This window comes from Meles meles, chromosome 3, assembly GCF_922984935.1.
Source record: "Meles meles chromosome 3, mMelMel3.1 paternal haplotype, whole genome shotgun sequence".
In the NCBI taxonomy this organism is placed as follows: Eukaryota; Metazoa; Chordata; class Mammalia; order Carnivora; family Mustelidae; genus Meles; species Meles meles.
Window position 1 is genome coordinate 121997516 of NC_060068.1, and position 27064 is coordinate 122024579.

At 48.4% G+C, this 27064-nt stretch overlaps 1 protein-coding gene across 1 annotated transcript in view; it reads left to right on the forward strand.

Moving 5' to 3' along the window:
* Positions 1-27064, forward strand: part of SH3PXD2B (SH3 and PX domains 2B) — a 99695-nt gene that overhangs the window by 50876 nt on the left and 21755 nt on the right. Inside the window, exons 5-8 of the mRNA XM_045999922.1 lie at positions 7825-7916; positions 12086-12111; positions 20648-20782; positions 25643-25747. Coding sequence (XP_045855878.1) covers positions 7825-7916; positions 12086-12111; positions 20648-20782; positions 25643-25747 — 358 coding nt within the window. The remainder of the gene's footprint in view (positions 1-7824; positions 7917-12085; positions 12112-20647; positions 20783-25642; positions 25748-27064) is intronic.

A 27064-nucleotide genomic window follows, 5' to 3' on the forward strand; every position in this document is an offset into this window, starting at 1 on the left:
TATATGTTTGTAGCAGTACCAGTTCATAATAACCAAAAACTGGAAGCAATCCAAATGTCCATCATCAGGTACATAGATAAAGAAAATGTGGAATATCCATACAATGGAATATTTTTCAACAATAAAATGCAGTGAAATCCTGATAAATGCTGCAAGTGGGATGAATCTCAAACCCATGATGCTAAAAGAAGCCAGATACAAAAGACGACGTGTTGCATGATTCTATCCACATGAAATGTGCAGAAAAGGCAACTTTGTAGAGACGGAGAGCAGATCAGTGGTTTCCGAGGCCTGAGGACAGTGCAGGCAGAGATGGACCACACATTAGGTGGGGGAAATTTTTGAGGTGATGGAAAAGTTCTAAAACTAGATTGTGGTGATGGCTGCACAACTCTATAATTTACTAAATGTCATTGAATTGTATCCTTCTAATGGGTGGGTTTTATGATACATAAATTATACTTCAATACATCTTTAAAAAAAATGTAAAGGGGGGCATGCGGTGTGGGGATAGATGACCCTTGTCTTGGCAGGAGACATCACGTGGGCAGAAAATCACTCCTGATCACTCCTGTCTTCTCCTTGCCAGACATGACCTCATTTCACCCCTCCAACAACCTTAAGAAATAGGTTTTATTATTCCCATTGTGTAGACGAGGAAACAGAGGCCCAACAAAGTTCTCTCTCCCTGTGCCCACATGAATAAATAAATGTTTTTTTAAAAATCCTGGAATAAAGAGATAGCAGCTGCCTGCATCTGGCTGGTGCTTGAAATGGTATCGAGATCATGAATTCACCTGGATTCTGGATTTGCCATAGGGAAGAAATGGCTTATGTCGTGTGAGCCATATGGGAGCTACCACTCCCTACTATTAATGCATCATAAGGAGCAGAACAGATATTTTGGGGTTTGGGTTGGCCAAATTCCCCAGCCTGGCTTCAAGGGAACTGCCCTCCTGGAAGGAGATGAAACCATCTATTCACAAAGTCTGCAAAATCTTACAGACTACACAGATTTACTTAACATTTGAGTATCTGCTATTAACATTGTTTTGAGCTGACTTAAGCCAATTTAATCTATAACTATTAGCTTTATTTTAGTAGAAATTGGTAATGTCCAATAGGTAAAGATAGACAAAGGCTGTGGGTATCCCAAATCTAATTCCAACTAGGAAGAAACTTTCTGCTCTATTAGATCTGTTATAAAGTTACAGTAATTAACATAGTATGGTATTGACACAAGGATGGGCAGACCATTAGAACAAAATAGATAAGCCAGAAACAGATTCGTGTGTTTTTGGACACTTTAATATTGGCAAAAGCAGCCTTGCAAGTCATCGAGGAAAAGTTGGATTCCTCAGGAAGTGGGACTCTTTTTGGGAAAAAAACAAAAAAACGGTAACTAACCCCTGCCTCACACCACACATGTAATCATGTCCAAGGAAATTAAAGACCTAAATGTAAGAGGCAATAATATAAAAGGTTTTAGAAGATAAAAACGGGGCAGGGGGAAACTTTATAATCTCTAGGTATAGAGAGTTTTTGGTTTTCGGTTTTTTTTTGGGGGGGGGGGTATAGAGAGATTTTTAAAGACACAAAGTACCAACCATAAAAAGACAGATTTATTTGACTACATTAAATTTAAGGCTCTGTTCATTGAAGAACACAGTGAAAATAGGACTAGGCCAAATTCTGCCACATATACAAGCATTTATTATCAAGCAGCTCCCTAAACAGTCTCTCAGGTTTTCTGTAAGCTTACTGAAATACCAGCTGTCCGTCTGACACCACTTTGCATGGACATTTCCTCGAGACAAATGGAATGATAGCCCAGTACCAGGATCAGCTAACCCCACCCTGGTCTGACAGTAAAATCCCCTAGAAGAGACAGAACACAGAGGACTCAGAATCCTAGACCCAGTGCACCATTTTGGAGGATGGATTTGCCACATTCTTTTCATGCAAGGACCAGAGTAGCTGAGAATATTTCTAGAGCATCCCTCATTTCACCAGTAAAGAGTATCATTTCTAACAACTGTTGTGATGGTACATAAAGGCTGTGGTGTTGGTCAGAGGTCAAGATAACTGAAGCCATAAGTAGCCTTTTCTAGAGTGAGGACTTGTGAGTAGAACTCTTTACTTGCCAAAGCGTTCATTTTTTATGAAGATTCAGATTTTTACTCACCGTTATTGGGGTGTAACTCAAATCTAACATACACACATACACGCACAGACAGACAAACACATGAGTGTGTTTGCCCATACTGTAGTATTTTAAAGTAAATGACAGGCAGTCTAATGGCAGTGTTTAACAGACTCCTCCTGTCAAGATTTTTACTGTATACTACCACCTGTATTGTTATTATTATTATTTTTAAAGTTAGCTCACTTTTTTAAACTTCTAAAAAAATACTCTTTGGAGGAAATTTTATAATATAATATAATATAATATTGCTAAAACTTGCCATAAAAATAAAAGTAAGAGCAGTGAAATGTCTTTAAATCTAGCCAGCTGCTGCTGCCTGCCTACCCAAGGCCCCTCACTGCCTGGTCCTGCTCTTTTTTTTTTTTTTTTTCTTTTTTCTTTTTAAAGGCTTATTTATTTATTTATTTATTTTAGAGAGAGCATATGCCAGTGAGGGCTGGGGGAAGGGCAGAGGGAGAGAATCTTCAAGCAGATTCCCTTTCTGAGCTCGGAGCCCCACACGGGGCTCGATCCCATGACTCATAAAGTCATGACCTGAGCCAAAACCAGGAGCTGGTTGCTCAACTGACTGAGCCATCCAGGCCTCCCAATCTCGTCCTGCTCTTAAGAGGCAAGTTAGGAAAGAAAGCTTTTTCTTCCAGGAATTTCCCAGTTTTAGGTCTTATATTAAACTCTTTAATCCATTTGGAGTGGATTTTTGCGTGTGGTGTAAGATAAGATAAGGACCCACTGTCATTCTTTTGCATGTGGCTATTGTTCTCCCAGCACTATTTGTTGAAAAGACTCTCTCTTCCTCATTGTATTTTCTGGGTACCTTCTTCAAAGACCAGTTGCCCCTATATGTGGATTTATTTAAGGGATCTTGGCAGTGATTTTGTGGATGTAATACCAACAGTAGAGGCAACAAAAATAAAAATAAATAAGTGGGACTACATCAAACTAAAAGGCTACAAAACAAAGGAAATAATCAACAGAGTAAAAAAAGCAACAAACAAAATGGGAGAAAATATTTGCAAGTCATCTATCTGTCAAGGGGTCAATCTTCAAAATATATAAAGAACTCATATATCTCAATCTTAACAAAGCTAATAACCTGATTTTAAAATGGGCTAAGACCTTGAATAGACATTTCTCCAAAGAAGATACACAAATCACCAACTGGGTATGAAAAACTGCTTAATGTCACTCATCATCAGGGAAATGCATATCAGAACCACAATGTCAGGATGGCTATTACAAAAACAAAAACAAAAAACAAGTGTTGGTAAGGATATGGAGAAACTGGAACACTTGCATACTGTTGGTGGGAATGTGAAATGCAGCCGGTATGAAAAACAGTATGGAAGTTCTTCAAAAAATTAAAAATAGTGCTGTCATATTATCCAGCAATCCCACTTCTGGGTATACATCCAAAGAAATTGAAGTCAGGGATCTGGAAGAGAGATTAGCACTCCCATGCTGGTGGCAGCACGGGGAAGAAACTTTCTGCTATACTAAACCCGTTACAAAGTTACAGTAATTAACATCGTATGGTGTGGGAACCGAGTCATGGAAACAACCTAACGTGATATACACATTGGACAGAATACTAGTCCGCCTTCAAAAAGGATATTCAGACATACATCACAGTGTGGGTGAACCTAAGGGTGCCGTGGGAAGTGAAATAAGCCAGTCGCAGAAAGATAAAATCCTACATGATTCCACTTCCGTGATCTGAAATCGTCCAACTCAGAAGGACAGAGCAAATTGGTAGTTGCCGGGCGCTGGAGGGACAGAAAAATGCGGAGTTACTAACGGAGGGGTGTGAAGTTTGGTCAAGCAAGAGGAATAAGCTCTAGAGATCCACGGTACAACACCCAGCCATACAGTATCACATACTTAAAATTTGTCACAAGGATAGATCTCGTGAGTGTTCTTATCACACCAAAATAAAATTTTAAAAATAGAAAGAGAGAAGTGGTCATTCTCTGGGGCATTCATTTTGAAGTTCAAGGGGACTGAAAGAACTTAGAAAACTCAACCCCCTCACTAGGCGAGGCATTGTTATCTAACAGAGCTGTCTTGCTAGCTCTAGAATCCCCACCGGGAACCACCACTCAACTGTCCTTAATTGATACAGTATGGAGAGGCAGAGAGTTAATGTTGTCAAGCAGCTAGTGAATGATGGAAATCTTAAAGCCACTTCCTCACTCATTCTGTAGCACAACCTCCCAAGGGGGTGTTTGTGATTTCCATTTTACAGATGAGAAAACTGAGGCTCAGAGAGGTGATGGGACATGGCCAGAGAGCCACAATCAAGAGCTGGGTCCATCTGACCTTTTATCATGACTCTCAGCAAACGGGACTCGTTCTGCTCACGTCTCCTCTCGTCCCTCCCATCGACCAACCACATCTATCCACAGGGCCAGGATTCTATCCAGGATAGAAACGAGTTTTCCTGGAACTGTGGTTCTTTGTTTTCACTGACCGAACACAAGACAATTCTGGAGTATTTCAGAAGCAGAATTATTTCTCTGCCCCAGGTCATGTTTTTACTGTTAGCCTGTCGTTCCAAAATGAAAGGGGCAAACATCAAAGCTTTGGGTGCCGCCTTTTATTAGGAGCTTGGCTGTATTTGATGGTTTGGGGGTTTGGCTTTTACTTCCTAGGAATTGCTCAAAACCAAAAGGGAACTTGGCATTGTCAGGAGGTTTCCGTGGGCCTCGCTGTCCCTTCCCTCACTGGGCCTTTCAGAGCCTCTGCTCATGTCAGCAGAGGTCACCCTCGGAGGCCCCCCATAGTTGGAGGCCATGGCCCCCACAGGGCCTACCCTGCTCCCCCCAGAAAGGGCCATGCGGCCACACCTAGCCTTTCCCTCATGGCATTGATCCAGTGAATACACTAAACAGGTTATCAGAGGCTCCCCAGTACTTTCTAGACCTGTAGGGAAGGTGCAGGGGAAGAGCCGCATAGCCCTGCCCTCCGTGGATTCAGGGTCGAGGAGCTGGAGTCGGCCAGCCCTGGGCTCTCCAATTCTACCTACTTCACCAGAGCTTCCGTTTCCCCATCTCTGGAATGGGCCAGCCATCCCAGCATTACATGGAATGACACAGACAAGGGTGTTTCGGGAGCCGTCGCGTGCTGAGCCGACATAAGGGAATGGTGTTACTGCAGTCTGGGGGCAGCCGCAAGATTTCTGTGCACAAAGCAGCCAGGACGCATCATGGTCCAGCATATAATCAGCTCCTTCATTATGTGGTTCTGACTGTACGAGCTGCGGGATTTCAGAGGAAGGAGAGACCCAAGGGGGCCCCCAACACAGCAGCTCATCCCAAGCAGAATGAATCCTCCAAACCAGAAAGAGAAGGGGGTCAAAAGCAGAGGCGGGGGAGGGAAGCGCCTGCTCTCTCCCTCTTGGGTCTCTGCCTCCAGCCTGGAAAAGATCAGTCCCTGGGGATTGGCTGCAGAACAGGAGCTACGTCGAGGCTAATAAAATCAGTGAGCCACAAAACAGCAGGCCCTTCATCCCAGAAGGTAGAGCTTGGACAGTGACTAGGGAGGTCACCCTAAAACATGTCCACCCACCTCACATCTTCTTCTTTAGATCTGAGACAGCTCGAACCTAGGCATTTGGCTGAAAGCCTGAGCCGGACTCAAAGGCTATATAGGGTCAACTACCCAGGTGACCATCAGTGGGTGAATGAGTAAACAGACCGTGGCCTATCCATGCAGTGGAATATTATTCAGCCTTGAAAAGGAAGGAAAGTCCAGCACCTGCTACAACATAAATGAACCTTGAGGCCATCAGCTAAATAAAAGCAGCCCAGCACAAAAGGACAAATATTGTATGATACCACTTAGACAAGATGCTTAGAGTCGTCAGAATCATACAGGCAGAATGTAGAATGGTGCCAGGAGCTGGAGGAAGGGGGAACTATTTAATAGGTACAGGGCTTCAGTTCTGCAAAACAAAGCATTCTGGGGATGGAGGGTGGGGATGGTTGCATAACCAGGCAAATGTACTTAATGCCACTGAATGGTGTGTTTAAAAATACTTAAGATGGTGGGGCATCTAGCTGGCTCAGTCGGTAGAGCATAGGACTGTGGGTCTCCAGCTCATGAGTTTGAGCCCCACATAGGGCATGGAGCCTACTTAAAAAGAACGATCAAGGGGCGCCTGGGTGGCTCAGTGGGTTAAGCCTCTGCCTTTGGCTCAGGTCATGATCCCAGGGTCCTGGGATCAAGCCCTGCATCGGGCTCTCCGCTCAGCAGGGAGCCTGCTTCCCCCTCTCTCTCTCTGCCTGCCTCTCTGCCTACTTGTGATCTCTGTCTGTCAAATAAATAAATAAAATCTTAAAAAAAAAAAAAAAGTGGGTTAAAAAGAACGATCAAGATGGTAGATTTTATGTGTATTTTACCGCAATTAAAACTTTTCAAAAATCAGAAAAATAAATCAAAATGCTCCTGAAGCCCAGAGGAAGGTACCAGTGGAGACTCCCATCTGCCTCTCCGTTAGTCCAGCCCAGCCTCATATCAGGGATGGAGTATCACTTTGCCGGGGATGAATGGGAGGTGAGCTTTTAGGGCCTTGTTATATAGAAAATAGAGGATGTGTTTATCTCCACTCGCAACTCACTCAGCACCTGCAGGAGGCACATGAGAGGCACCCAGGAACGAGGCCTTCTGTGGAGAGGAGCAGAGTCCTGCGTCCCTCGGGAGCATGCCGTGGTGGGCTGAAATGCCTGGCAGAATTGCACATGCTGTTTACATCCGTGCATGTGTGCGTGACACAGCTCACCTGCCCCACGATCTGCATCCTCGGGAGCGGGGCCAGAAGGGGCTTAAATAAAGATCGGTTACACTGAGCTCTTTATTCATGATGGAGCGTCGTCATAGTTTCTTATCCTTTCAGGTTGGGGGTGCGTCCCATCCTTCTTTCGTATTGGACATGTCGACCCAGAGATCGTGTCTGTTGAATCACTGAATGGATACCCGTTGGGAGCTGAACGGGCACAACCAATGCCTGGTCCCCTTTGTGCCCTCCACCTGCTCCTTATCCAACCTGCCGGCAGACATCTGAGGCTCCTTTAACTGATGAGCTAGGGTGGCAAATTAATATGGACTGGGGCAGTGTCAGATGCCAGATGTTCAGTAACCTGGAACTTCTAACCTCTACCCAAATCATAAAGCAGCACCCTCGCCGTGACACGGCAGATCTGTGACTTAAGACACGCATGCAGGCGTGTTGGGAACCAGCTTAGTGTTCGCCAGTAGGCAGCTGGGTCAGTAATGTATGACATATTTGGGCAGTAGACACACTCAGCATCCAGTAGACGTGAAGTCATAGCAGAATAATGACATACATGAAGTCCCCAGTTTCATGATTTAGATAAATGTATACATACTATTTGCTCAGCTATGCCCATAACATGTATGTGCGTGTGTGGTCCCCAAAGCAGCACATTCCCAGGCCCCACCCCAGATCTGCTGAATCAGGGCGTCTGGGGGTAGGACCCAGCTGTCTGGTTTCACAAGCCCCACCGCATGATTCTGATCATAACCAGGTTGGAGCAGTCCTGACTCTTGCCATTCCTGATACCCCTTTCCTTCCTTTGGACTCATTCTTGTCTCTTCTCCAGGCCCTGATCCAGCTGCCCCCCTACATCTCTCAGTGTGATGAGGTGCTGCAGTTCTTTGAGACAAGACCTGAGGACCTGAATCCGCCCAAAGAGTAAGTTGGTGTGTGGACTTCCCCAGAGCGTGCCCTCACGGCCGTCCCTGCTCCCAGGCCGGTTCCAAGAGGAATTGGAGTAGAGCAAAGTAAAAATTAAACTTGACCATCCTGATCGAGCCCTTGTGGGGTCTTGCTCCACGTGGCCCTCGCCGAAGAAGGAAGCTGGTCCAGGGTCACTACTGGAATCCCTTACATGCCTCCACCTCCCAGGCACGCCTGGAGAGGGCTAGAAGCAGGAGCCTGGGCGCCCTTGGGGTGGGGCCTTGCCCACAAGGGTAAAGTTGCTCTTGAAGGATATGAATGAATGAGTGACAAGACCTGCTCGAGATCTCAGCACTTGTGAGCAATAGGGCCAGGGCCAGATTTGGTCCTGATCATCCAGGGTCTAACACTGTCCAAAATGTTCACCCCAGCCCCTGCAGCAGAGCAGAAAACACCCCCGGGTGCCTGTCAGTGCGGGCCCAGTGGGCCGGGCGGCCCAGGCACACGACAGAGACTCTCACCCCCTGCCTGCTGACTTTACACACCAGGAGTTGATGGCACCCGTGGCCCTGCCAGCCCAAAACACTGACATACACATCGTGCTTTTTAATAAGTTTAATTGAGGAAACCACCGTGTCTGTCTGCAGAAAGAAGCGTTCTCTCTAGTGGAGCAGTCACGGGGCGGGAGAGGAGGCCAACCCACAGGTGTGGGGTGATCATGGGTCACGCACCTGTCCAGAAGGGCTGAGAAGTGCTGGCCAGGCTCTTTGACCAGAGAGCGAGCAAGCAGGTGCACACGCATGCACACATATACGCAAATAGAATAGCCACTAAAACTACAAAACATAGCCTAGACTACAGCAGAGAAAGCACAGTGGGCCAGCCCTATTAAGCTGACAGCATCCTGCTGGAGTGTATTATGGAGTTGCAAGAGGCTTCCTGTGAAGAAGGAAGAGTTTCCAATCTCTCTGTCCCTTCCCTGCTATATGATGACCTTCAACAGGTGTCCTGACTTCTCTGAGCTTCTGTTTCCTCATCCGTAAAGTGGTCTTGGCTAAAACTTTGATCACGTCTTGGTTGTGAGGATTCAACACCATCCTGCCTATAACGAGAGCCTGGCGCATGACGGGTCCGTACCTGGTGATGCCTTCCTGTCTTTAAGCTAGGCTTTGACGGGGAAGGAAAGTGGGATGGTTGCCAAGGACCCAGGGGATGGCTCTGGGGCCACAGCGGGTAGTGAGTCTCACTCAGATGGGCCTTGGTTGTGGGTTGAGGGAGGAGTGAAATAGCATCGAAACAGCTGGTCCCTGGGTCAGGCTCCTGAAGCTCATACCCGAGTTAAGGTCTAAGATGGAAACTGGGGCTCATTTCCAGCAGTCTTTAGGGGACAGAAGATGGATTCCACATGGTGCTGTTAAAGGCAGGGTTTTTGCTGCCATGCATAGGAAAACTTGGGACCACCCCAAGCATGTCATACAGATACATGCATAATGTGCTTGTGTGAGCCCACACGTGCTGCCGCTACTTGAACCTGGAACCCCCTGCTTCCCCATCTCGCGGCTCCAGCCAGGACAGCAAGACAAGCAGCAGGAATATAGGGCAGGCAGGAGCCCAGGACTTCAAGGATCCCAGACCGTGGCCTGGGTTACAGGCCTGGATGGCAACTCAGGCAGATGGAGCTTTACACAGAGGCAACCTCCAGGGACCTCTGTGGGTGTGTCTTGGAGCCAGCCGCTAAGGAGGAGACTTCACCTATGGGCCAGGCCAGGGTGTGGTCAGGAGCGTGGGCCCCAGCCCGGCTTCCTGGGTTCTGATGTTGGGTGGGATGCTTCACCTCTGTGCGCCTCCGTGTCTCCATCTGTGACATGGAGTGACCCTCAAGGATTATAGTGAGGGTTCTTCGGGTGGGTGCAAATACAGCACTCTGACCAGCACCCTGCATCCAGCAAGTGCCAGTAAACGTGAGCTAGATTCTTCCACTGTTGCCCTCCCCCTCCCCCCACAGGGGCAGTGAAGTTCAGCCCCACAGAGGTAATGCACGTGGCCCAGGGACAGCACGACGGAGCAGCGTGGCCCAGCTCTGGGGCCAAGCCCTGCTGCTCCTCCCAGATGTACGGGAGTGCAGCCCCTTTCTCAGGGGATTGGCCTAGCCTCCTCACCCTCTCCTGCGAGGCCCACAGTGACAGAGACAGGGTCATTACCCGGTGGCAAAAAAGCCAGACTTGAAAATCAGACCGAATTTGACGCTTCTCCAAAGAAGAGACACAAATAGCCGGTAAGTAGAGAAGAGGAGAAGCGGCCCAGCATCCTTAGTCGTCAGGAAATGCGACTCCAAACCACAGCCGCTAGAATGGCTGGAACCAAAAAGCAGATAGCAGAGAGGGCTGTGGAAGATGTGAAGGAACTGGCATCCACATTTGCCCGTACGATGGTGCGGCTGCCGTGGGGGGCGGCCTGGTGATTCCTCAAACAGCGAGACCTAGAGTTACCATGTGACCTGACGTTCCATTCCAGCGTAGAACCAAGAGAAATGAAAATATATGTCCACACAGAAAGCTGTGTACAAATGTTCCCAGGAGCATGATTCATAAGAGCCAAAACATGGAAACAACCCAGGGCCTGTCAGCTGATGAACACATCAGCGAAGTGTGGTTTACCCACACAGCAGGATTTTATTTGCCTTAAGAAGGAGTAAAATAGGGGCACCTGGGTGGCTCAGTGGATTGGGCCGCTGCCTTCGGCTCAGGTCATGATCTCAGGGTCCTGGGATCGAGCCCCGCGTCGGGCTCTCTGCTCCGCGGGGAGCCTGCTTCCTCCTCTCTCTCTGCCTGCCTCTCTGCCTACTTGTGATCTCTCTCTCTCTGTCAAATAAATAAATAAAATCTTTAAAAAAAAAAAAAAGAAGGAGTAAAATACTCATCCACGGTACAAGGTGTCGGGCCCTTGAAAACAGGCCACCTGAAAAAAGCCAGTCACATAAAGCCTCGTACTGTATGATCCCGTTCATGTAAAATGTCCAGCATAGACAAATCACTAGAGACAGCAAGCACCAATTAGTATTTGCCAGCGGTTGGGAGGAGCGGGAACAGCGAGTGACTGTTTATAGGTCCAGGGTTTCTCTTTGGGATGATGAATATTTTCTGGAATTAGATGATGGTGATGATTACACAACCTTGTGAATATCCTAAAAACCAGTGAACTCTACACTTTAGAAGAATGAATTTTATGGTGTGTGAATTATAGCTCAATTTTTAAAAAATTAGGTGGATCTGGGTTCAGCTTGCTACTTGCTAATTGTGTGGCCTTAGGCAAGTTACCTAACCTCTCTGGGCCTCATTTTCCTCATCTAGAAAATGGGCATTAAAAGACTACTTATTTCCAAGGGTTATTATGACTATTAAATGAGTGAGCTAAAAGTACCTAGCAAGGTACTGGCATGGGGTAATAACATTTAGTAATTATTAGCTAATGTTACTGCTGCCACGACATCTGTCTCAACCCAACCATCCAGTCACCTCCCTTTTCCCTTTATAATATAGAAAACCTTTTTACTAATGGGATAATTTACCTAAAAGTATTCTGTAATCCTTGATCTATAATATTGTATCGGTAACGCAGTTGCATGTATAAATTCCAATGTGGCTGACAAATACAGGGGAGTCATTACTCATTATTCTGTATGAATTCTAGCCCACAACAGTGTTCTCTGTGTGACCGCAAGAGAGATGTGTTTTTTCCCATTGATCTCCAGACTTCTACCCAGTTTTCCTGCGTTCTGCTTACCACATACCCCCAAAACCTTTCTGTTCCACGAGTACAGCGCAGGGCAGCCCTAAGAAGCAGGGCAGGGCCTCTGCTGGGCCTGATGAGGTGGCATCTGGCTCAGTGCCACATGGGGGCCTAATGTTGTTTTCATACTGCATGCCTGACATCAGCCCCTCCCTAGGGCCCCCTACTCTGCAAATAAGAGTAGAGAGGCTGGTCTCCTGGGCGTCAGAACACTTACAGGACAAAGGGAGCAAATGAAGAGGAATTCTTCCTTTTCAAAGAGTCTGGGTCCCTGAGGCTGCCTCTGATTGTATTCACTGGCCATGTCCTGGGATGGAGAATCTCCTGTTCCTAATGGAATAACTCAGGTCGGTACTAACTTGTCATTCTCTCCCACCCCCTTCTTTCCTGTGCAGGGAGCATGTTGGGAAAAAGAAATCTGGTAAGAATATTTTCCATTTCATTCATTCAGTGTTCAGTATACCCCTGCTGAGCACCTGTGATCGCCGGGCCCTGGGCACTGCCCAAGGATTACAGCATGTGACTGGGTGGGTGGCTGGATGGATGGATGGATGGGTTGATGCCTGATTGATTGGTTGATACTCCACCCTGCTTACCCCCTCCCCCACCCAAAAAAAAGAAAGAAAAGAATTGGAGGTTGCTACATCCTATACCAAAAAGTTACAGACTGGATAAGACCTGCTGTCTTTCCCTGAGACTGCCTCAGAGGAGTAGGGGAGCCTGACCCCCCCACCCCCGACCGCCTGTAGGGGGTTAAGTACGTCTCTGCTGTAGGCAGAGAAATGTGGTGCCTCACACCTGAGAGCATTCTTCCCAGGTGTGGAAGGGGTCAAAAAAGGAGGGATGCTAGGTCTTGCAGAGTGAGCGGGAGCTTTCCCCAGAGAGAAGGGCGGTTGGGGGTGGAAGAGAGCTGCACAGGCAGGCGGCCTGGCCTCTGTTTTTCTGTTACTCGGACACTGTTCTGGGCAGAAACGGCCGCTCTTTCCAGCATGTCTGGCGTTCACTCCCTTCTCCCGAGCTTCAGTTCCCTCCCTTCCCAACCTCGCTTCTCCTCCCTGGAAGCCACAGTTCTTCCCTCTAGAGAAAGAGAAGGTGGGGATTCGGGTGTGCACGAAGGAGTGACTCAGTCCTCGCAAGCCTGGGGTTGATAACTTTAGATTCACAACAGTCTGACCTTTTCTTCTAGCGACCCAGGATTATCCGCCCCACCCCGCCCCTGCCCACGACCCCCACACCTGGAGCCAGCATGGTCTTCAGAGCTTCCAGAAGTCCAAGTTTTTTTATGCATTTAGGACTCCAGGAAGATTGAGGACATTGGTAATGATGTAGGGGGAGAGGGGCCAAGCAGAGATTCCAGATGTGAAAAAGGATGCCTCCTCTCGTGGCCCCTCAGTTCCCTTATCTGTAAAATGGGGATAATAATAGTAACCTGTCCTGGCGGGTTATCGTAGGATTTATAGTAATATGTATAAAGCATTTGGAACAATGCCTGGCATATTTTAAGTGCTCCGTGTATACTGCTGTCTCTATACTGCCACCATTAATTCAAAGCACATGGGTGTCCCTGTCCAAATACAACGGCTCTGGTCCCTTTACTGCCTCCTGGGTACAAGGCCTGTGGTCAGCTTTACAGGGTCCAGGCCGTTCTTGCAAGGAAGAGTGGAGAGAAACTGGGTCTCTCGCCCTCATGGCCTGGCGTCTGGAACGAATGCCCGCCTTTCCCCAACCAGTCTGTTTATAGCTCCACTTCTGGGTTTAATAGGTACTGACCAGAGCCACGGCATCCTGTTAGAGCTGCAGATGGTCCTTGAGCTCTGAGCGTAATGATATGTTTCTTAGAAAAGAACAGAGAGGAGAAGAGCAACAGCCACTCTTGGGCTGGTCACAGAGTTTCTGGCTTTGAGTGTGCAGAGACATTCCTGAAGGAAACGGCTAAAGGAGGAGAGGAGAGAGACAGCTCTGGTTTGCAGAAACCAAAATGTCTGGTCAGAACAGGCTTGATGAGGGGACTGGTCTGGAAAAGAGAAGAGGCTCTAATTTGTGGTGATGGCTGTTACATCATTCACCTGCAATGAAGGGGGATGGATTTATTTATAGTTCAGCTGAATGGAAAATAGCATCTTTCTTCATTTAGGCTAAAGACCCATGCTGGGATTAGCCTTAGTTTCTTATCTGACCTTTGAACACTTCCTTTCTGTTAGAACTAGCCTTCTTGCTTGACTGTGAAAGGGATTTCAGATTGACAGCCCAAACTCTTTTTTTTTTTTTTTTAAGATTTTTTATTTATTTATTTGACGGAGAGAGAGATCACAAGTAGGCAGAGAGGCAGGCAGAGAGAGAGGAGGAAGCAGGCTCCCCGCGGAGCAGAGAGCCCGAAGCAGGGCTCGATCCCAGGACCCTGAGATCATGACCTGAGCCGAAGGCAGCGGCTTAATCCACTGAGCCACCCAGGCGCCCCAGACAGCCCAAACTCTTGAGATTTCTGTGCCAGAACTCTGAATTAGAGAAGGCTCATCTCTTTCCAGAATTTGCTAGTCATGGCCGGCTGGCTGGCCTCTGCAGACTTTGGTTAATGTGGAATCGACTTCTGCTCATCCAGCAGGAAAAAATCCTCCCACCAAATTTAAGAGGTCATCCGATTATTTAAAGAGCATCTTTCTTCTTGATTTTTCTACACTTATTGCAATATTCTCTGATTTACTGGCTTTTTCAGCAAGACTAGCAGTATAGTGAATTTCTGGAAAGAAAATCCCACTTTACCATTACTCACTGTATTAGTCTGGCTTGGGCTGCCGTGAGGAAAATACTATTGACTGAGTGGCCTAAACAACAGAAACTTATTTCCTCACAAATACGGAGCCTGGATGTCTGAGATCAAGGGCCAGGGCCATCAGGTTCTGCCAAGAGCCCTCGACTGCTGCCTTCTCACTGTGTCCTCCCACGGCAGAGAGAGAGAGAGCAAGAACAAGCTCTCTGGTGCCTTTTCTAGTAAGGGCACTGTCCCCATCATGCGGGCCCCACCCTCCTGACCTCATCTGAACCTAATTACCTCCCAGAGGCCTGCCTCCAAATGCCATCCTATGAGGGTTAAGCCTTCAACATATGAATTTTGGAGGGACAGAATGCAGCGCATGGCAGTTACTGTTAAAATTCAAGCCGTGTCACCATGAATCAAAACATTCCAGTTAGGGGCGCCTGGGTGGCTCAGTGGGTTAAGCCGCTGCCTTTGGCTCAGGTCATGATCTCAGGGTCCTGGGATCGAGCCCCGCATCGGGGCTCTCTGCTCAGCAGGAAGCCTGCTTCCTCCTCTCTCTCTCTCTCTGCCTGCCTCTCTGCCTACTTGTGATCTCTCTGTGTGTCAAATAAATAAATAAAATCTTTTTAAAAAAAAACAAAAAACGTTCCAGTTAAAAAGTTCTCTGGTGCCTCGGGCATTGTACCTCTTGATAATATTTTATGGCACTTCCTCAGTATTGAAATCACCCTTCCACTGTCAGACCTCTCTGCTGACCTGTTCCTTCTCTTCTTCCTGCTGGAACACAAGAATGACGTTCCTTACAGAGGAATACTTAGATTTCAAGCTTGCAGCTCCTAGTACTTAGCTATCTGTGTCAACTTCTAAGCATTGCTATTACTCTGCATTGTAGAGCTTGGGCGCAATATCACAGTCCACCAGTAGGTGTCTCCACCTAGCGCCTAACTGGCCTGAAGCTAGTTTGAGAATCCTGGTCAATCGAATGACATTTTCATAAACTGAGGGCTCTGGGAAAAATGAAGGCAGAAGAACTGGTGCTGGAAAAGCAGCCCAAGCACTCTCTTCCAAACCACTTAACGGCAGGAACTCCAGTGTAGAAGCTGTTGTCCTAGAAAAACAAGGAGAGGTCAGAGGCAGACGTGGCCCCTAGGGAGTCTTAGAGAAAGTGCCAGCCGGAGCCCAGTGCCCAGTAGCAGATCTGCTCCTGCTGGCTCAGAGTGCTAAACCTTGCTCCCTGACTTCCGCGTTTGCCTGGATTGGTGTCTCGTTTGCTGTGAGTCCTGTGATTTTCTGATTCTTTCACTGCTCTTCATTCTTCCACATCACCTTGGTGGCCTGGTTGGGAGAGTTGGTGCAGAAATAAATAGATCAGACCATTGATCAAAATCCTGAAAACTGGTTGTGGTCCAAATGTACCACCATCAGTGTTGTTCAGACTGGGTGGCAACAGTGAGCTTTCTGGACCGAGTCACCGGAGTTAACTGAACCCTGACTCCATCAAAGCTCTGTCCCTGCTTAGAGGCAAGAAGGAGTCGTCTTCAGTTGCCCATGAGATGGCCAGGCCTGCTATAACTGTCAGCATTGTGTGCTCTTAGGAGGAGGCCTGAAGGCGTGCAAAGCAGAAGAGATTCTAGAAATTTCCATTCACCCCACAAATATCCATTGAGTGTATACTAAGTGCTGAGTGAACGAGGCAGACACAGTTATTCATTGTTTATTAAGTACCTACTGTGTGCCCGACTGGTGCTGGAAAAGCAGCCCCAAGCACCCTCTAAGTCCCTGGGGAACACAAAGGTGAACAAGATGTGGCAAGTATCCCTACAGTCTGGTAGGAGAAATAGATGGGTAAACAAAATAAAATGTTGTAAGTGCTCTAAAGGAAGGCATTTCAGTTTATTTCTGGGTAGGAATTCCTTTAAAGGTGAGTTTTAGAATATTATTTTTTTTTCCTTCAGATATTTATTGAGTCTAGTAGGTACCATGACATTCTAGGCCAGGGTTTGGCAAACATTTTCTCTTATGGGCCAGATAGTAAATATTTCAGGGTTTGCAGGCCCTGTCAATAATAATAATTTTTCCTCTGTCTCTCTCCTTTACAACGGTTTTAAAAATACAGAAGGTTTCCTGGAGTGCCTGGATGGCTTAGTCAGTTAGGCGTCCAACTCTTGATCACAGGGTCATGAGTTCAAGTCCCACATTGGGCTCCACACTGGGCGTAGAGCCTACTTTAAAAAAACAAAACAAAAAAACAAAAAACTTTCCTAATTCCCCTTGCACCAAAGCAGACCGTGGGCCTGTGAGCCTTTAGACAGGGAATCCAACAGTAAACAGTAAACATGAGTCCCTGCACTGAGTGGAAAAACAGACAAAAAGGAAACAAGTAAATACACAGAATCTATGATTTTTTTTAAAACACTGTGTTGAAATAAAACTAGGTGAGGCACTTAGCCCCACCATATGAGTTGTACAGAATATTGCTCTTGAATTCGGGACTGTCCTTTCCTTGCCCTTATATACATTAAACGTATGTGAATCTTAAAACAACAACAACAACCAGGTGAGGCAGTGCAAGGTGATCAGAGAAGATCTTGATGAGATGCCATTTGAGCAAGAACCTAAACCATGCATTTACCTGTGTCACGGGGGGAGCATGGAAAAGAAATGATCAGAGGGATTGGGCAAGACCCCCTAGGCCACTGGGCTTTTCCTGAGTGAGGTGGAGGCCATTACAGGGTCGTGAGCTTTGAGGAACGTGATCTAACACATCTTTTCAAAGGATCGCTGTGGCTGCTGTGTCAGGAGCAGATTATAGTGGTCAAGGCTGGGGCAGGAGACCAGTTAGGAGGCTAAGAATAGGTGGTTCCCATTTGAATGCAGGGAAGAGGAGAAGGCATCCCGAGCGGGGAAAACAGCCCATGCAAAGGCACCTTCATGAGGTTTTATAGGTACACCAGGGATAGGGTAGCCTAAAGACAAGGCCATTAAGGCCAGCAGAGTTGATTGTAGAGAACCTGAGGGCAATGGGGAGCCATAGCAGATGCTGAGCAGTGAGCAGCGTGATCAGAATAGCATTTTTGGAGTGAGCACTCTACACTATGGAGTCAGAAACAGAGGCAGGATAGAGACTAGTTACATGCATCATTCCCCCCACCACCACCATCCTCTCTCAGAATCCTCTCTCAGACCCTGGTGCTGAGAGAGGATGGAGCTCCGTGAGAATGTGAGTCAAGTCAGGACCGGGTGCTAAAAAGAAAGTCCACTCCCATCAGACCTGTGGCTGGATGAGAAAGAATCCAGACCTGCCTCCAGGTGGCAGCAGGGAACCCCCAGGCAGGAGCACAGCCACTCCTGGACCTCCTGCGAGGAAGAGTTGGGCATGTCTCTGAGAATTCACCTGGGCAGTGGGCACAGGTTCCAATCTGACTGTGTAGTTGCTGCTTTTCTCCCATCTCTCCAGTTCTTCCTGTCACGTTGAGAGCCAGGGAAGCGCAGTTGCCTGGATACAGCACACCTGAGCCCCAGATCAGAAGGGTAGCTGCATTCCTGGGGTTGTGATCTCTAAGGCAGGCTGTATCCCGGGATAAAAGCTATAGACTCTGGTCTCTAGCTGTTGCATCCCCTGAGGAAATTGTCCCCAGCTTAGAGTGGCCAGGAGCCTCCAGCAAGCCAGTGTCTGTCTCTACTCCCTCACCTGATAGGACCTCTGTGGGCACAGTGCCCGGTGGTCCAGGATACTGTCTTCTGCTTTCGGCAGCTTCCAATCTCCTGGGGGCAGTGGGAGGGGCAGTAACCAGCCTGCTCAAAGGCTACTACTGACAGGCTCCAGTGGCTAGACTGGCTGGGGTGCACTGTCGTGCTGGAGGCCAGGAGGGCGTCAGCCTAGCAGCCTGACCTCCTAGGTGCTGGAGGAGGAGAGAAGATAGCCCAGAGCGACACAAGGAAATCAGACCCAGCCTGATTGGTCCTGGGGGGACGCTCATGGGCACACACAGGGAAGGAACGAAAGCGGACCTCAGACCACCCTTCCTTCCCTAGCATCTTTTCTTTCCTCATCTGCCTGCACCGTGCCCCCACCACACTGGAGAGCCTCTGAGCCAGGTGAACCTGGGTCCAGTCCAGCTTTCTCAGCACCCAGCTGTGGGACCCGAGGCAAGTCACTTAATGTCTCGGAGCCTCTCTTTTCTTGTCTGTAAAAGGGAGGTGGCTGTACCTGCCTTCCAGGGTGGTTATGTTGACATAGTTTATGTACGACGTGTAGTTATGTATGATGGCTTTCATGTGAAGCTCCTTCCCTCCCCCACCTGCTCCCGAACCTTCAGTCTACATCTTCATCTCTCTCCTCTGCTCTCTTTCTCTGTTCCCATGCTTTCTGTACCCAGGGTAGCCCTGGGACCCTCCCCGACTCCTGTTTCCCGCCATTACCCTCAGCGGGGAAGAGCCAAGAAGCGGTGACCCTTCACCCTGCTACAATGCCCTATGCTGGTTTTCCACATCAGAGATTCAGAGCACATGGTTCGAACAAAGGGCTTTTGTGCTGCTTCTGGATGCCAGAGGCTGGGGCACACTGGTGTGCGGGTAAATAACTTCACAACCAGCTTTCTGATCGAGAGCCCTGCTTTGTAGCATTTGCCAATATTGATGGTGTAAATACTCCCACTGTGGCCAGGTTCAAGCCACCAACAACGCATCACCTGACAGAGCCAAGAAGGGACCCACAAAATCAGCTCAGGGTGAGGTGGCCCTGGCACCCCACTCCATTACTGAGTGTGTTTGGACACAGAAATGTGGGATTTCCTGGATGTTGCAGTTGTTTATGGAAACAGTAGGAGGCAATACTGTGAATCAGGACTTGCACAAAACCAGGACCTTGTGGCCACATATGTCTGCCTTCCCACCCCCTTCAGTCTGCTGCTCTCAAAGGCCTGTTTCCTTCTCTTTGGAATTTCTGAGCTCGGATGTCCCTTTGCATCGCCCATGTTGTAGGATATCTTCCTTTATTAATCAGCTATGTCTTGGTGTTTCACCGGGACCACACAACTCCAGAAGGCACCATCCACATCGCATCCCGTGGAAACTGTCTTTCCTGGAGCACCTGTCCATGCCCATCTCTTCCCACTGCCACTGCCATGGTCCAAAGCCACCGTCATCTCCTACCTGAAGACCCCATGACCTGCAGCTCGTCTCCTGCTTTCTTTCTTGCCAGCCTCTAATCCATGCTCCACGTGGCGGCCAGAATTATCTTTCTGATGTAAATCTGTACTTGTCATTCCCTTCTTAACAACCTCTAGTGGCTTTCTACTCCAGGGTTTTAAAAAAAAAAAAAAAAATCCAGGCTTCTTACCTGTCTGTTCTGGCCCATGCCTGCCTGTGTGTCCTCATACGGGACTGCCTTCCTCGCTCGCATCAGCCCCTTGGCCTCCGCCCAGGCCCCTTCCTATCTGAGAGGCAGTCTGCATTATTGTTTCTCCATTCTCTCATGTCTCTATTCATGTCCCCTCCTTAGGGAGGTCTTGCTGACCACCCCCATTGAATGTGGCATCCCCTTTCCTGATCGTTCTTGGTCCAACATCCTGGTTGTCTCCAGCAATGCAGCTGTCAAAAACTAATACTTACATTATCTTGTATACTTACTGTTATATAGATGTTCATGTGTCTCTCTCCCCAAGGAGGTGAAGTTACTTGAGCCTGGGAGTCATCTGTTCCGTTCACTTCAGTGCCCCCAGCATCTAAGAGAGTGTCTGGAGCATCACTGGTGACATCCTGAACTCATAGATGAGTGATGTGGGATGGGTGGATGTTTGGTTGGTGGATGAGTAATGTCAGAGGAATGAATGGATGGATGGAAGATTGATAAGAGGGAAAGCATTTTCCTACTAGGCTGTTGGCTGCGTGCTCGCTTCGGCAGCACATATACTAGGCTGTTGGCTGCTTCGGGGCAGGGACCATAATCTTGACCAACTCTGAATCCCCAGTGGCTCACACAGTGTCTGCATTGAACGAAACAGGCACGTGGTCAGTTTTGGTGGCTGCATGGGCAAATTGAGGAGGAGTGAATAGATGAGGGGACCTTTGAGATAAGTCCTGTAATAACTCTTTCTGTCTTTGAAATGTTCTCCTGACCCACCCTACTCCCCCCGGCTCCTGCTCCTTCACGCGTGGGTGGTGGCTAGAGGTAATATCTGATGAGGTTTTGTATCCACAGGGGGTGACCTGACCTCGGTGGACCCCATGGTCCTGGAGCAGTATGTGGTAGTGGCTGACTACCAGAAGCAGGAGAGCTCAGAGATCAGCCTCAGCGTGGGGCAGGTGGTGGACATCATCGAGAAGAACGAGTCAGGTAGGGGAACCAAGCTGCCTCCCTCCCTGCCCTACGCGGTCACCGAGCCCCTAGGACAGGAGAGAAACACAGAAAGTGGAAGCACAGAAAGTGCCATGGCTGATCCGAGCTGGGCAGTTTCCACAGATCCAGCTGACGCCCTGTCAGGAAGCTACCCACATTGGATCACAGTGCTTGGACATCACTTGGTCACAACGCACCAGCACCTTGCGGGATTATTTTTACTGCTTTATTCTGAGGGTCTCATTGCATGAACGTGTCTTCTGGTTTCCAAACACTTGGAGACATGGGGTCCAGCATTCCCCTGGATGGAGCCCTGAAGGCTCCGTCAGTTGTGGGCTCTGATGGGATGGACACATCTCCTGTCTCCTTGGCCCACCTGTCATCACAGGGACCCCTGGTCATGTACACCAGCCAGTCTGGGATGGAAGGTGTATGATTGGACACTTAGCCTGTGTTTCCATCTGAACTCTGCATTTCACAGCAGGCCAGCTTGCTGCTTCTCTCTGGCCATCAATTCTCTTCCGTGCAAAATAGAAGAAGCTTCAGGACACCTGGGTGGTGCAGTCGGTTGAGTGCCTGACTCTTGGTTTTGGCTCAGATAACGATCTTGGGCGGTTGTGGGATCAAGCCCTCTGTTGGGCTCCACGCTCAGCCTGGTGTCTGCTTGGGACTGTTTCCCCCTCTCCCTTTGCCCCTCCACCTTCCTCCCTCAAAAATAAATAAATAAATCTTCCAAAGAAATAGAAAAGGCTTCTACCTCAAAGAACTGTTACAAGGATTAAATGAGATGCTAGAGTATGCCTATACCTAGATCCAGCACACAGTTGGTACTCAAGAATGTGGGTTTCCTTTCCTCTTGCCTTCCTTAGCGACAAAGCAGCCATTGGCAAGGAGCAAGGAGTAGGGGATGAGCAGATTCTCTCCAGGAAAAGGTAGCAAAACCCACTGGCTTTGTTGTGCCTAAAGTGTGACATTGCCTAATAATATCATTAGCAGGCCAATCTCTGTGACATCCCAATGGCTAGTAGTTTGCATCTGGATCATGTTATTGTTAGTCATGAGATCAGCATTAGCCAGCCAAATTCTTTAATTAATATAGCAACTGCCATCCCGGCATCACAGCTGAAGAAACAAGACTCCAGGTCCTGTGCTCGCTCACCCAAGATCTCACGACAAGTTACCAAGCTGGAATTCTCTTTTTTTTCCTTTTTTTTTTTTTTTAAGATTGTATTTATTTATTTGACAGACAGATCACAAGCAGGAAGAGAGAGAGAGAGGAGGAAGCAGACTCCCTGCTGAGCAGAGAGCCCTATGCGGGGCTGGACCCCAGGAGCCACCCAGGCGCCCCACTGAGCTGGAATTCTAAACCAGTTCCCGCTGGCTCCAAGGCCATGTGACTCTCTAATTCCTGGGAATAAGTATATGCAGATGATCTAAATCTTGGGAATGAGTTTGTGCAGATTATGGGTGTGGCTAGGGTGCCCCGCAGGAACTAGTAAGGAAGTCACCCCCACTGCCCTGAGCAGCCTGTGAGCCTGAAGTCCAGAAGAATACATTGCCGGGAGAAAAGTAGGAGCCAGGATGGGCTTTTGAGAATAAGGCTGATATGTCCAGAGGCAATGGGAGAAAGGGGGTCGGCAGGAGGTCACATCTTACAGTGGCCAACAAACTGGCAGCAATTATTTTTAATTATATTTTACCGATCCAAGCAATATGTAGACACATTCTTCTTAAAATATTAATGGTAGGGGCGCCCGGGTGGCTCAGTCAGTTAAACGTCTGCCTTCAGCTCAGGTCATGATCCCAGGGTCCTGGGATTGAGCCCCACATCAGGCTCCCTGCTCAGCGGAAAGTCTGCTTTTCCCTCTCCCTCTGCCTCTCTCTCCAGCTTGTACTCTCTCAAATAAATTAATAAAATCTTTTTTAAAAAATTAAATTTAAAAGAACATTAATGATAAAGTTAAAATCAGTTTTTTCCACTAGCATCAACCTTAGTCCCCTTTCCAAACCCCAGACAGACCTTCTTTCAGTTTACTGTGGATCCTTCTTGATGATGTATGCACATGTATGTATGTGTGTATGTGTCTTCATGCATACGTGTGTCTGTGTGTGTATGTGGCCTGTCTGCATGTGTGCACGTGTGTGCCCGTGCAGAGATACATAACCATACGCACACACGGTAGTTTGTGTGTAGTGATACGATTCTGTAGTTTTTTGGTTTTTGTTTTTTTTTTAAAGATTTTATTTATTTATTTGACAGACAGAGATCACAAGTAGATAGAGAGGCAGGCAGAGAGAGAGAGAGGAGGAAGCAGGCTCCCTGCTGAGCAGAGAGCCCGATGTGGGGCTCGATCCCAGGACCCTGGGATCATGACCTGAGCGAAAGGCAGAGGCTTTAACCCACTGAGCCACCCAGGCGCCCCCGATTCTGTAGTTTTTTTAACCCCACTGGTATCATTCTGTATGTTTTGATCATTTCAGTCTGCAACGTGCTTTTTAGTCAACATTTAGCTCTTCCTCCTTAAGTATCTGCTTTGATCTGAATAAATCATATTTTTCTTTAGCGTGAACAGTGTATCTGAGCACACTGGCGAGTCCTTCTTCCGGTTAGGTATGACACACAGTCCTGAACCATAGGCACACATATTTTGAATTTTACGATACTGCCTAATGACCTGCCTCCAAACTGGCCATGGCAGTTGACCCTCCCCATGGCAACGTGAGGCGTTTGTGTGTGGATGGTTGAGGGCTAAGCCCTGGAAGCTAAGACAGCCTCCCACTGAATCCCAGCTCTGCCGCTTTCTTTGTGACCTTGCTCAAGTCCCTGCCTCTTTTAGAGCCTCAGCTTCCTCGTCCGTAAAATGGGGTGGTCACATGCAGCTCCCAGGGCTCGTGGGAGGATCCAGCCGGTCAGTAGTAGAGGGGAAACTCTGACCCGGTGTGGCACACACTGCCGTCATTGTTGTTGTATTGACAGTTTGCTTAACCCCCACACAAATACCTACAAAGAGGAGTTCTTAGGAAGACAGACGACATACCTTCCAATTTCTGGATGTGCACTGATTTTTCCGCCCTGTTCACTCACTCACACACACACACACACACACACACACGGTGCCCAGCCACCAAAACTTGTATCTTATTTTTTTATTTTACTTAAAGATTTATTTATTTATTTGAAAGAGAGATAATGGGGGGCAGGGGCTCCCAGAGAGAGAATCCCAAGTAGACTCCCTGCTGAGCATGGGTAGGGTTCGATCCCACAACCCTGAGATCACAACCTGCACTGAAACCGACAGTCAGATGTTTAACCCGCTGAGCCACCCTAGGCACCCTCCCAAAACTTGGATTTTAAAAGGAGCATCTAGTTGAGTAAAGCTGCTGACTTCTGCTTCAGGGAGGTCAAAAGCAAAGGCCTCCCTATAAGACCAAGAAGGCTGTTCAGTAGTCTGCCCCTTCCTTCTCTTCTTTTTTGGGGTGTATAGGTCTTGGAGGTGTGTGATCTTGGGGAGCAGATCCTATTTTTCTCTCTTTTTTTTAAAGATTTATTTATTTGAGAGAAAGCATGCATGCATGAGAGCTGCGTGAGAGGCAGAGGGGGAGAGAGAGAATCTCAAGCAGACTCCCCACTGAGCGTGGAGGCCACTGTGGGGTGCAGTCCCAGGACCCTAAGAGCATGATCCAAGCCAGAACCAAGAGTCGGGTGCCTAAGGAACCAACTGAGCCACCCAGGTGCCCCCAGATCCTGTTTTTCCATTGATATTGTGCAGAGCACGTTGGGCCATGTGGTAATTTACCATTGCCATTGTGACCAATCACCACAAACTTAGTGGCGTCAAACAGCATAAATTAATTATCCTACAGTTCTGTAGGTCAGGAGTCCAAAATGGGCCCCACTGGGCTAACATCAAGGCATTGGCAAGGCTGACTTCCCATCCGCAGGTTCTGGATAGGATCTGCTTCTTTGCCTTTTCCAGTGTCGAGAGGCCACCGCATCCCTTGGCTCATGGTCCCTGCATCTGTCTTCAGAGCCAGCCACACTGCACCTCTCTTGTCTTTCCTCCACAGCCTCATCTGCCCGGACTCTTCTTCTGCCCTCCCTGTAATTCCACGGGGCCCACCCGGATCGTCCCAGATAGCCCCCCTATTTTAGCTCAACTGCTTTACGACCTTAATCCCACCCCCCGCAACTCTGATTCCTCTGTGCCACAGAATTTACCATAGTCACAGTTTCTGAGGATTGGGACATGGACGTTTTTGGCAAGTCATGATTCTGCCTACCATGGAGTACGAGCTCTTTCTCTAAAGAAGGAGGGCCTGAGAGTCTGGGTGAGCGGCTTCTCAGGCAATTACATTCCAGCCAGCTCTACCCCGCCACAAGCAAATGCAAGATCAGTGTCTCGGCTAAGTCATGAGAATGGAGGCTTCAGACATCAGACAGCCCTGAGTGTGCCTAGCAGCTCCTGCCTAAGCCGTGGGAACTTGGACACGCTTACTCGCTTCTTGGAGCCTCGGTTTCCTCATCTGTGCTATGGGGATGAGAATGTGAAGATGAGATAAAATAGTGCAAGTGAAGGAGTTAGTGCATACCTTAGTGCAGATAGCCATCATCTTTACTCTGGTCACTTGGGATGACCTTTCTGTCCCCTGTCCCAGACTCAGGAGTGGATTTCTTTTTAGGCTGCCCTGAGCCGTTAGCAGGCAGCTAAAATGGGGAGTTGTGTTCCACAGTAAAATGGTGTCTCTTTCACCCTACCCTGAGCAGTGACTCATGCAGGGGCTGAATGTTACTATATTCTGACCCCCAGGCTTCACACCCAGCACAACTAACCTCAGTCTGCACTCTCACTTCCCCAGGTTGGTGGTTTGTCAGCACCACCGAAGAGCAAGGCTGGGTTCCCGCAACCTGCCTGGAGGGGCAGGACGGTGTGCAGGATGAGTTTTCCCTACAGCCCGAAGAAGGTAGGAAGGAGCTACAACCTTGCGCTTGCCAGAGACACCTGTCCTGGTCATCACCCACCTGGGGACCTCCTTACCCAGTCCCTCCCTGCCCTTCACCCTCTACCCCCAAGTCTCAATGGCTCACTGGCCTAAAACTAGGCCATGGGCTTGGGGCTGACAGCAAGCCTGCGCTTTCTTAGGGTTTTCTTAGGGTTTCTGGCCAGGCTCACCCAACCCAGGTGAGCCTGGCCAGAGCTGGGACCCTAACACCTCCATGGGACCCCAGGAGTGCCCCAGCTTGATCACTGTTGTCACCATTCCTCCCTTGAGCTATTCTGATGGCCAAGATGCTGGGGCTCCTTCCAGCTCATTTGTGAGACATCTGAAGCTTTCTAGAAACATCTGTGCTTTCTCAGTGACCGGACTGGGCATCAGGATTAGGGCCGACCTTTTCCACTTACTTCCTGAGTCTGTACATTTTTCTTCCCCCTGACACAAGAGCTTCTCTTAGTGCCTCTTTATAAATCACGCTAGGAATGGGATTAAGTCCACTGGTGACCTCTACACCCAAGTCCAAGGTTAATACTCAAGAACTTGGTCCTTTTAAGACACCTGGGGCTTGGCATAGGCTCAGAAATAATTACTTCTAAATGGAAACGTGCACTCCGTGTACCCTTTGCCTCCAGACACTGGAAGTGCTTTGTCCTCACCTCTGCCTTCTGCCCTTTACCTCCACATGCTGCCACATGCTGCCTGTCCAGTCTCATGGAGGTACTGGTCTTTGCCCCGGCCCGTGGGCCGCCGCCGGACTCTGGGGGACTTGTATGCTATCAGCTGGCGTCAAGGTGCCTACCTTGGGGTTTTCTTCCCTGATCGGTTTGGAACCGGTTCCTTGCATCTGCATGCGCCTTCCTGTTTGGGGACTGCCCGTGCCTGTTGCATGTGAGAAACAGTGACCTTGTCTGTACTGTGTATGTGCTGGCATGTTGGCCTGGGCAGTATTTCTCAGCCTGGAGCTCTAAAGGCTCCCAGGTGAAAAAAATCATGCCTGGGGCCTTCTAATGCTGAGCCAGTGACCTGTTTCTTTCATCGGACATGTTACAAGGGAAAGAAAGCCATGTCAAACGATCTTAAGCAAAAAGGGAAGTGCACCAGCTTATCACTGAAAAGTCTGGGGAAGGACTAGATTCAGGCATGGCTGGATCCAGAGGCTTGAAAACATTGTCACGACCTGGGACTCACTCTCCCCACCTCTGCTCTGCTCTCTGCTTTGCTGACACTGTTTTCTCATGACAGCTGTTGTGGGCCCCTTTCAGGGATTCAGGGATACCCACCCAA